Below are 12,173 nucleotides of genomic sequence, written 5' to 3' on the forward strand. Positions count from 1 at the left end.
AAAATCAAAGTTTTATTTTATTTTATTTCATTTTATCTGTAGCTAAATGCTGTCACCTTCAGAGACTCTGAGACTAAGATGCTCTCTCACTCTCTCTGTCTTTCCTACAGAGAGAGATTAGCACATCCTAGAAAGTATTAAAGACTAACATTAAACTGAGCTCTCAATGTAATCAAAGACATCAAGAAGAAAACAGAAGAGTGCTGCCTTTTCCCCATGGAACTGATTCAGTGTTACGTAATGGCAATGTCACATGCCGGCACCACCTGGGTCATCTGCCCATTCCACTCCACCCTCCTGCCTTTGAAGAGGTCATGTACTCTCCCTTTTTCATTAATCCCAGAAAGAAGCAAAGACTTTGGTTTCCCAGAATTTTTAGTATCACTAGTTTGAGAAAAAGCCGGGGAGTAGAGTCAGGGATAAGTATAAGCAGGTAAAATAGACAAGGGAGGGTCACCTAGAAAGGGTAAGGGTCACTGAACCCCAGTGCCTCGAAAGCATTGAGATTCGGGCTCAGGTCTGCTGAGCCATCTCTGCTACAGGCCACATTTAGAAAACAGGCAGAAGGCTGATTAATAACTCTATACAGTAAGTAACTCATAGAATGTGGGCAAGTATCACTTCTTATATTTAGATCCACTCCAACTTTAACAGTCTAGCGTGGCTAAATCAGAGTTTCTAATCCACAGAGAATTTAAATTTTTAGCTGGGAAGGTCCTTGCTCTTCCTGAATTATAGCAGCTTTACCTATTCTTTATAATTCAAAAACTTCATCATTAAAATATTTGAAGCAAGCTATGGAGCATCTATCATTACTTAAAAAGTTAATTAGATTACATAAAAGAAATAATTAGATTTGCATTTTTATCTTGGTTTTAAACTTCCAAAGAAGATCACAACGGCCTGCCTGTGGGCAATTAAAAACAGTGAACGGCGGAGAAATAGAGGAGACAGGGTCTGTTTTTCCTGGCGAATTCATGATTGAAGATAGAATTACAAAATATTTTAAGGGCTTGCTGAAGCTGGGGGCTAATCCTCGACTTCTAAGCTTTGTTTATAACTCTCATTTCATTGCAAGAGAGTATCAGATCCACGTACAGTGCCAATAGTGGTATCGAATTACTTCCAGCGGGTTTATTTAGTCCTGTTCAGAGGCTGTTGGAAGGAGATTCGTTACCTGATCAATAACACAAAAAGGAACTATTGGCTAGAGCCAAAACAGGAGCACTGTAATTGCTTTTTGTTTATCAATGCTAAATGCAATTAACAGAGATACAACGTATGACAGAGGGACTCCGTGAGCCTGGAGGGCTCCTGACTTTTATCAGGCTTGGGTCAGCTCCTGCAGCCATCTCCAGAAGACAATAAATGCCAAGGTCCAGCTCTTAAAATTAGAGGTCACTTAGATACTTAATGATGAAGCATATCCTCAAATATATATCTATTATTATTATCCTAGCAAAAAATTAATTAACCAGGTCATACAGGCCATGAAGGCTAATGTACAAAGTAATTATTTCTGATCCTTAGACAACTACTACGCATAAAAAGGTAGTCCTTATTCTGCTCAGCAGATACCTGAAATGCCTATAGTTAATCATACTGAAGGGAAAAAAAGGCAAGGTTTATCTCCTTATAAGGTGAGAGTAGGTCTCAAATTATTCTCTTTACTGGTTTAAGAACAATCATCTCCTTTTTTAATAATATTAGCCTCTCTCCTGGTTAGCAAACAGGAGGAAGAAGAATGCATATCGAATGGTGCTCTATCCCATGACAGACACACAGAGACACACAAAATTTATGAAAAGCACACAGGAATACATTATAGCCAAAATAGAAAATACTGTGTATGAAAAATACTCGTATACTCTCAAGAGCAAAACGAAGCTTCAGGGAGGAGAAAAACACTTGTAAATAAGCAGCCTGTAATACAGCATTTAAAGTAAAAAGCTTTCAGATGAGATAGAGTATGTGGAAAGCAGGAGCAATGGCATCTGCCATCTAATGGAGTTTGCCATCTAATGCATGTATGAAATGATGAAGAAAGGAATATTGTACATTCATCACAAAGATTAAAATTCATAAAGATTCACAAAAGATAAGAATTTCAAGTTTCACAATTATACTAAAAAAGGCATGTGTGGATGAATTCACTAAATCGTTGGCTCTGACCCCAAAAGCCAAATGCCCCAATAATCCCCCAATCAGCCAGCCCAGTGTTAGGAGACCAGCGTGGCTCCATCAGTCATGTGATACACTGCCCGCAAAGCACACAATAGGAACCACTTGGACATCTCTAAGATTGGGGTTTGAAGAGACATGAATAGGGAGAAAACACTGCTCGTGTCTGGAAAAGTGAGTTTCTCACTGAGATATCTTCTTCCAAAGATTAAGCTTTAGCAACAAAATGCCAATATTAAATATGTTCCTGGTAATGTGCTATTGAAACCAAAGAATGTGGTACATTGCATCCACGAAGACTATCTTCTCTAGATTCAAGAACCATGACATGGGCAGCTGAGGTTGGATACATAAATTTACAGATGGATCAAGAAAGTAGAATTTATTTTCTCCTTTGCTTAGACTAGCCTTCTATTTAGTAGTTGATTAAAATACTGTACATATACTTTGATATGTCCAATAGATTAAAAGTGAGTTTTTTTTGACTGGTCAACATAACTCATAAATAAAATGCTTCAAAAGACTGGCTAAGATACTCGAATGCAACGGTGGGGAGCAAGGAAGATGATATGACCAAAGCAGTTACCTGTCTTTTAGAATTAAAGCACAGGAACCGACATTCCCAATTCCGGGGACCCATATTCCATCATCTATTATCTTGGCTTTCCGTGGACTTGATGAAACTGCTATTTCTGTCCAGGAAATATCAAAAATGTCTAACTTTTTCTGGGCTCTATATCGGGGGAATTACTTAATATGAAACAAATTAGAGGAATCACCATTTTCCCCAAAGCACAAACAGAGGGATTTGAATTCACTAAGGAAACAGCCTCCTAAAAGATCTGTTAATATTAAAACATTTTAATAATCATTTCAAGTTATTACACTGATTTTTTAATGGCAAAAATCGACTCATCAAAAATATAAAAACATTGGTTGACAAAACTCATTCATCTTACTTTCTCAACATGGCTTACACAGTGCCTCTTTCAAAATGTGGTTAGAATTCACTAAGGCAAAATTATGTCAAAAATTGTATTTAAAGAAGAAAAAATACATAAATAAAATGGTTTTTAACTACACATTTAAGTTTTGAATGATTTCACAAAATAAAGGCATGGGACTTCTACAATATTGTCTTCATCATGCCTTTTCCTACCTCTAAGGAAAAATCCTGCTTTTCACTCTTTGTAAACCATTCTGGTTTTCATTTTTTTTTATTATAATAGGCCCAGATGTGTTGGTGTGTGGTTATTACAAGAGGTTAGACACTCCTCCCTTCCTTTATATTACAGCTTGAAAATTCTGAAACAACAAGACTAATTCACAAGTCGGCATTCTGAACTAGAAGTAGAGTGCAATCTTGAATGTAACCCCCTGATCCATAGCCAATTGCCATGGCTTAATCTTGCTGACCATGTTAGCTAACAGGTTCTAGCACTCAAGATTTAAAAAGAAGAAAGAAGGTCAAACTTGGCTCAAATTGTCTCTGTATACATTCACTTTCAGAAGAAGGTTTTGCACTCACCTTACTTTTACTCTTTATTCTGGTTTGTTTTCAAAAGGGACAATGTGTCTTTCATGATAGAAAGTGTTTGAAGCATCTCTTAAATCTCATACTTTGCTCAAAAAGTATACTAAAATTAGCCCAATAATAATCTCTTCTAAATCTGATCATGACGATAGCTTGTCAAAAACCGTATTTGAAAATACAGTTAACCCATTCCCCTTGCAGAAAAAAAAATAAGTAACTAAAAGTCTGAATATCAAATACCTGTTTCATAACTGTCAGAGATGAATATGTTTTGTGTAAGGAGTGTTTTTCAGCATTTGAAAAATTCTTTGAATGGTGTATACTGATAAGATAAACACTGAAAAGATATGAAATAACGCAGTAGCTCAGGACAGAATGAACTATAAATACAGGTTATTGCTTCCTGTTATTTTTTAAAATATGAATTCTTATTACGAAGATTCCTACATATCTACAATGAATGCAACTCTGATACTTTGAATCTCTCTGATTTTACAATTTGTACAGCTGAGATCAAGTGCTGATTATCTTCAATTTTTAAAAATTTAAACAACAATATCCACAGTTTTAAAAGCAATTAAACTTCTATTAAAAAGCTTGAAAAAACAATTTCCCATCTTCTCAAATTGAACATTCTAATAAATAATATTTTAACATCATACTCTGTAGTTTCTTGAAAAAAGGCACCAATTTCACATAGTAAAGTTATAACTATAAAATCCTATGCAATCAGTAAATACTAATAATATTTCATAAAAATTGCCCTGATATGATTAAGTTGCTATTCATCTGACATCCTCAGTACCACAAAGCAAACATTGATTAAGACAGCCACTTCATATGAACAACAGTGGATGAAGAAGTGAAATATATTCAAAGTAAATAAATAAATAAATATAAAGATGTAGTAAAAACATTAACAATAAGTAACTGATAAATCAGAGAACATCTCAGGAAAGTTCTTTCATTCCTGCTTTAAAATAGGAGAAAGAGAGAGAACTAAATGATCAGGTTATTTAACACCTACTGAGTTCTTAAGAGAGGAGTCTAGAGAAAAATGTAGGAAACCACAGGCTAAAAATCTTGACCTTAGCAGTAGGAAACACACTGAAAATTCTAATAAGGGCAGAACCAAGGAACACCTGGACAGTTATTTAATTAGGAATCTCAGCATGAGTCATAAAAGAGATATCAGGATGAGAAATTATCCCAAGATTTAATTGTAAAAGCTGACTGTCAAAAATGCCAGAGACATTCCATCTTTCTTGTATTTGGACTCTTTATTTTGAAACATACACACTTAAGTAGGGAAGACAGAATCAGAATGGATTAAACAGCAACAATGAAGACACTGGCTCAAACCTTTGGGTGAAGATAACTGGACAAAATGCCAAATGAGGTCCAGGGACTTACTCAAGCACCAAGCTGGGGTACTTTAAACGGAACACCAAGTATAACTAACAAATGAAGCAAGGCTCTATGTTAAAATCACTGGCTTTCACCAATGAAAGAGTAGAAGAGTAAACTATGGCTTCACACAATTGGTTTTTTTAAACATACAAGAGGGTGTAATATTAAACTCAAGCAAAGGAATGCCATAATTCACAATATACCACCCCAACTAGGCTGCAACACAGATTGCAGAGGTTAGAAAACATACACAATAACCAAGAGAAAGCACTGAGGTTGTGGCAGGTAGACAGAATTCTGGAATGAGTATTCCTCAGGATTAATCACCAGACAACCAGGTCTGTATTCTAGGGTTTTCTAGAATTCACATACCCATGTTCCTTTTAAAAAAATGGAGGTCTCTTCCCTTTCCTATCTCAGATAGCTGTTAGTCACAATAACCATCAAGTGTCTAAAGGAACATCAGAAAACAGAATTCTGGGGCACCTGGGTGGCTCAATGCGTTGAGCCTCTGTCTTCGGCTCAGGTCATGATCTTGGGGTCTTGGGATCAAGCCCCGCATTGGGCTCTCTGCTCAGCAGAGCCTGCTTCCTCCTCTCTCTCTGCCTGCCTCTCTGCCTACTTGTGATCTCTGTCAAATACATAAATAAAATCTTTAAAAAAAAAAACACACACACACACAGAATTCCTTCCCAGGCCATTGCAATCATGATTTATGTACCATGTCATACTGCCACAACAACAAAAAAAGGGATTTTTAAAATTGTGTTAAAATGATTTAGGAACAAGTCTTTCTTCCTTCCTAGACTATAAGCTCCTTGAAGACACGTAATTATTCATTGATCTTTCTATTCCCCTCAGCACCCAGCAAAAATGCAGTGAATATTTATTAAAGGCCAAATTAACTGTTACGATCTCTTCCCAGGTTTTAAGACTTGTCTCATAATTGACCCAATCAGACAGTCCTAACAAGGAAATAAGCGTCAGCTTCTCCCTGTGATGCCATTAGATGGTAAAATACAAAACAGAAAATGGTTTATGGCAATAAAAACAGCACGTGTGTGCTACCTTTGAAACCATTTAGATTTCTACTGGGTGAAGGTTGGGCAAATGGCAACAGGACAAAGAGATAAGGTTTATTCTGTGTAAACCTCACATCCAAAAAGAATGCTTAGACCACCATGTGATCCTGATGGATGTTTCTTACATCCATGTATACAACTGTACAACATCGTTGAGTAACAGCCTTGTTGGTACTGTTGACAAGAGGGGGGTGTGTTTGCCGCATTTTCATTCCATTTGCAAGGAGGAAAGTATCTAAGTACCATCAGCCGAGAGTAATAAAATACACTGACCTGGATCTGTTGCTGCAGGAGATTAATTTTGTGCTGCTGCTGCAGAAGTTGCTGCTGTTGTCTTGCAATCTATCAGAAATAAAGTTTAGTTAAGTTCAAATGAAATGCTTGCACCTTTGCCATTACCCCAGGTATCTCTCTTGGAATGACAAGAATGCTTTACTGCACTTCTGTGTGAAAGAGTTCCTATAAAATGAGAGAGGCAGACTTAGTAAGCTGGAGAAAATGAAAAATTTCAAACAGGTGCCACTTCTCTGCTTACCCCCTAAATCTTTCTCTGTAGGTGAACAGTGCCCTTGTATGACACTTGGGAGCAGTTCATCCATATCTGCACTGGTCATCTGGAAAGAGTGGGAATGTCGAAATCTGATCTTTGGAGAATAAAGACAGGAAAACTCTGGCTACATTTTTCTCAAGAGCTTGATTTGGATGTAAAAAGTAAAATCTGTAAGCAAAGCCGGGAAAGAATTTTCTATTACTTGCGGTCTACATTGGTGCAACCTTTTCTGAAGGAAAGATTTCCAGAACTGATACAACTTACAAATATTGTCAAGGGAGTGCCAAAAAAGCTGCAAAAATTCAGAAATCTTTTTGTTGTTGTTGTGGATGTTACATGTACAAAGCACTTTTTAAAAACAAAATTTAATGTTTATTATTTTGAGGGGAACATGTTAATTTTAAAGTTCAGGATCCACATAAAAGTTTTACATTTCCTTCCTTCATCCAACAATCAAATCCAACATGTGAACGTGTCATCTGGTCTCTAGAAGAAATATTAGCCACTTAATGCAAGCCCTGCTGAGGACTGAATCTGCCCCTCAGAAGAGAAAGCAACTTCTTCAGCATAATTGTATTTACTATAAAACATGAGCCAGGCATGAGGCTGTTTACGGTCTCAAAAGCTGGAGTCCCCAGGTTGGGACAGGGGGGGAAGGGGTGCGCTCAACGTACTCACTGCCCGCAAAGGAAGCCAGTCGGAAAAGTGGCCAGAGACTACTTAGAAGGACTTGGTTTTGTAGTGCTCTAAAGGCAAGAGTTATGGTTTTTCCCTTCCTATTTCTTCTATTTCCAAAAGCCTATATTCTAGAATGGGCAACCTTGGAATTGGAAATGAATACGGATCAGCCCTCAGCTGTGTACTTCTTGAGTCTTTTTGATGCTTCAGCCCAGAGCAGAGGGAAACACCCAAATCACATTCACTCAGCCCAAGATAACAAAAAATAGCTGTCTACTCCCAGATGTTGCTTTGTGGTTTCTGGTGATGACTGGCTCATACTGGAACTCATGATAGAGCTGCTGCTATCACAGGCTAGAGTTTGAGGGATGGGACCACTCCTTCTCAAAGCTTCTTAAGCAAAATGGAAACTGTGTCTAATCAGACTGGAGAGGCCCAGTCTGCTTGTCACCATTCAAATCAGAGACGGACAACTCGGCAACTCTAGGTATAGATGCTGGATCCTCTGAATATTTATTCCCTCTTAGCAAACCAGTGAAACACTACTAGGTATCTAATACTGATGGTCCCTCCTAAATGATAAAGTGCTGCATAGAAATGCATCCAAAACACCACAGTGCAATTACTATCATCCACTCTAGACGTATGGCTTTGACACAGTGAAGTATGGTACATAAGCACCATGTGGCTCAAATTCTGAATTTTATTTGCCAATCGGTTGAGCTACATGCTCGCTTCATTGAGCATGACAACCTAGTTTTAAGTGTCATTTAATTTTCATTTTGAAATATAATTACAAAGTGTTCACTGTAAGATATCACTCGTCTGCAAATGTGTCAAGATTAATTTGTGCTAGCTTATTCACAAGTGTCAATAGTTAATTACTGTGTCATCTCTGGATGGCTAAATGACATTCTAACTTCTGATTTTTTACAGTGTTCCTTTATGTTATTTTCCATTAGGGGCTGAGTCCATATTCCTACATGTGGGCAAATATTCAAGCATATAAAATACCAGACGTCACAACTCATTAAAATCAACAGAGCATATATTGCTCTATATACCCCTATAAAATACATTTAACTGAAAAGATAATTCCAGTAATAATGTCAGATTCCTAAAAACTGCACATTAATTTGGGTCTGTCTGATCTAAAGCATCAGGGACTACTCTATAGGATCATTGTTGTTAGATTAATGTACTCTTGTGAGACAGGAAAAACATTTGGGAAAGTGATATATTTTTTAAAAGATATATATTTAAACTTTGCTTTTTCTTCTTCTTTCTCACATCTAAATCTATGAAATCAAATTCTTAGAGAAGCCATGTGCTAATTTGTTTTCAATGAATTTACCTATGCTATAAATAGAGTGACCATATAATTTATATAATTTATCATTCAAACCAGGACAACTTTTCCAAGTGGAATAGGGGGTTATTAATAATCATTCTGGAAAACAGGCATTAGCCAGGGCTATTCTGGGAAAACTGAGACCTACGGCTACCCCAGCTTTATAGTCAGAGAATATCATGAGACCAGTAAGCTTAAAGATCCTCGAAGATTTTCTAGACCAGGACCCTCCTTTTCTGGATAAGAAGAGTAAGGCCTGGAGAGAAGCAACTTACTCTTGGTTAAGCTTGGAATAACTCTTGGTCAACATGAGGAATATGTGTGATGCCCACGTGAGTAAGTCCCTAAGTAATTAATCAAATCCAAATGTTCTGGAACAATGTTCTCACTTCAGTTATGCCCGGTTGCTATGATGCCTTTCTTTGTCCTTCACATACCATCTCAGTATTCTTGAAGACCCTGGATTTTTAGAAGGCTTCTTCCTTTCTTTCCTTCTCTCTCTCTCTCTCTCTTTTTTTTTTTTTCAGGAATGCTTATGACAAATAAGCCAATCAATGTGATTACTCCCTGAGCTTGGCACATTCCACATCTCCAGTTCATCAGCTCCTTTTGCAGGGCTCACCTGTTCTTGCTGTTGGCGAGCAAGGTCCATTTGCTGCCGTTGTTTCTCAATTTGTGAGGCTGCCAGTTTCTTCTGCTCATCATGCGCTGCCAGGAGCTGCTCCCGTAAACTGATCAGCTGGGTAATCATAGTAGAGAGCTGCCGTTCTTTTTCTGCCAGGCTCTCAGGTGTACCTGAAATGGAAGTGAGAAGATAGCTCACAAGTTTGAGAAAAGTCTGAATGAATTGGGGAAAGGGGGGAGGGCAGATTTAGAAAGGGACTACCCGAAGGCACTTAATGATCCGGGACAGTAACTGGAGGTTACTGTGAGTGTAGGAACGCTACAGAATATGGATGGAATGAACACAAGTTAGTCATCGCCCCTGCCAAGAAAAAGTAATATCACAATAAAATTCTCACTCTTCCCTCTTGCTCTTTAAACCAAAACAAAACAAAAAGCAGAATTTACCCCCATCCTCACCCTTTTATCGGATTCCTCCTCCTCACCCCTTACCCCTACCAAATCTATCTGATCAAGCTAAGGAAACCTATGATGTTTAACACCAAAGATTAGAAAGTATAGATTCTGTTAATATTCTATAATATTAGTTATCTCTACCTCAGTGACTAACACAGGATCTGAGACCTAGTAGGTGCTTAATAAGTGTAATTTAAGGAATTTTCCAACCATTGCTCTCATAAAACTTTTCTGTTGTGTAAGGACCTGTCTCTGAAGTCAGAAGCTATTCTCTTGGCTATGGAATGAGTTCTACAGAGAGAGGGGAAAACAAAAACAAAAAAACAAAACTCCCTTGCCTCAGGTAAGAAAGGATTGAATCTGATTTTTCCCCCCTGTGAGGGCATCAAACTAAAGTTCTCAAGTTCATCTTTAAAGGCAACAATGTTGCTTAGGAGGCTCCTTCACCGTTTTGTCATTTGTCATTCTTCAAAGGGAAAAAAACATGTGTGAAGTTGAAAAGGTTATGCATAAGGATATGCTGTTTAATGAATACGGTGTCGCTGAACACTTATGGTATGCACTAATGGTGCTGAACAGTCTTTTTATGGGCAAATTGCACAGCTCTCCTAAGTAAAGGGTACAGAATCCTTTTGTGAATCTAAATTAGAGTATTTACCACAGCATAAGATAAGAATTTCAACCCACTGTATTTGAGCCACACAGGTTTCATTATGAAGAAATGATCTATGATTTGAAAGCTTTTCAGAAAGATGCCACCAGCTGTCAAAGGGGACAAAGATTGCCAATGTGTGTGTGTGTGTGTGTGTGTGTGTGTGTAAGAGGAGACCTCCAAACGCCTTATGAAATCCCCCTCATTCCTTCTAAGAAAGCACCAGGGCAATTTGAGAAACTAACACTATTTCAATTAGCAGTGGTTCTATTTTCCAAGTGCCCCCCATGGACAAAGGGAGCCTTCAGAGGATGTCGGTGAGTCCTTGCTAATATATGATTCCCAGAAGGTAAAACTGATGTCAGCAGAGAAGTTATGGCACTTAAGGACTACCTTGGGGTTTGTAATGCCAATTCAAGTCCTTAAAAAATAAAGAAAAAAAAAAAAGCTAATACCCCATGTCCTTAAAGATTCACTGAATTGAAAGATGGCCTAAACTCAAAATTAGAAGAAAAATTAGATAGTGAGATGATGTTAGAAAATGTGTTCTACTGACAAAGGCACAAATACTATATTCAGCTGTTCTTTCCAGCTACTGGAATTGATTTCTTTTTTTTTAAGATTTTATCTATTTATTTGACAGACAGAGATCACAAGTAGGCAGATAGGCAGGCAGGGAGAGAGAGAGAGAGAGAGGGAAGCAGATTTCCTGCTGAGCAGAGAGCCCGATGCCGGGCTCGATCCCAGGATCCTGGGACCAGAGCCAAAGGCAGAGGCTTTAACCCACTGAGCCACCCAGGTGCCCCTGGAATTGATTATTTTTAATGAGCTTTTATTTCAGCAATTAAGGGTTTTAGCTTGGTAAAAAAGAACTTCTTGATCTAGAAATATTAAAATACAAAAGCAGGTTCCCAGAAGGAATCATAAAATTTCTTCAAAATTGCAACAAGCTCAATTAATTCATGTGTTTGTTTATATATATATATATATATATATACACACACACACACATATAGACACACAAATGTATATATATGAATGAGAAAATACAAAATAAATATGAAATGTATTTATTTACTCATTTTATTCATTTCTCATTGAAAAAAAAATACTTCCTGAGTGGCAGCTATGTGTCAGGTACTATATAGAACTAAGGATACTGACACCATGGCAAGAAAAAAGCAGACAGAATTCCCTACTCTCATGCACTTTGTAGTCCTAAAGTAGGGAGACAGCTTAAACAAGAAATTACATATTTTAATGTAGACTATAACTTAAAAAGTATGACAAAATGATAGGTATTTGGGGGAAAGTTTAAACAAGTTTGGGAGGCCCAAGTGTAAGAAAGATAGAAGGAAAAAGTAGCAAATTAAGAGTAGTATGAATAGAAGAAACTAGTCAAAGAGTTGGAGGGTGGTCAAGGAGCTTTACAGCAGAAACAAAATAGGCAAAAGCCCTGACACGGTGGGGGAGGAAGAGTTCCAGTGTGTTCCAGAAGTTGAAAGAAGATAGCAAAATTTGAGCAAGTAAAATTCAAGCAAGGAGTAGAGTACCAGACAAAGTAGGAAAATTTCACACACCATTCAGGCCCTAATTACCATGCTTGATAAACTTCATATTTATTCCAAGAGTATTTCGAAATCACTACAGTATTT

At 37.5% G+C, this 12,173-nt stretch overlaps 1 protein-coding gene across 22 annotated transcripts in view; it reads right to left on the bottom strand.

The window, feature by feature from the left end:
• SOX6 (SRY-box transcription factor 6) overlaps positions 1 to 12,173 on the bottom strand; it is a 621,788-nt gene that overhangs the window by 196,286 nt on the left and 413,329 nt on the right. For all 22 annotated transcript variants that reach the window (XM_059137084.1, XM_059137116.1, XM_059137061.1 and 19 more), the window contains 2 exons: positions 9,409 to 9,581; positions 6,481 to 6,549 (listed from right to left, as the gene is read on the bottom strand). In XM_059137084.1, coding sequence (XP_058993067.1) covers positions 6,481 to 6,549; positions 9,409 to 9,581 — 242 coding nt within the window. The remainder of the gene's footprint in view (positions 1 to 6,480; positions 6,550 to 9,408; positions 9,582 to 12,173) is intronic.

Source organism: Mustela lutreola, chromosome 1, assembly GCF_030435805.1.
Source record: "Mustela lutreola isolate mMusLut2 chromosome 1, mMusLut2.pri, whole genome shotgun sequence".
Classification (NCBI taxonomy): Eukaryota; Metazoa; Chordata; class Mammalia; order Carnivora; family Mustelidae; genus Mustela; species Mustela lutreola.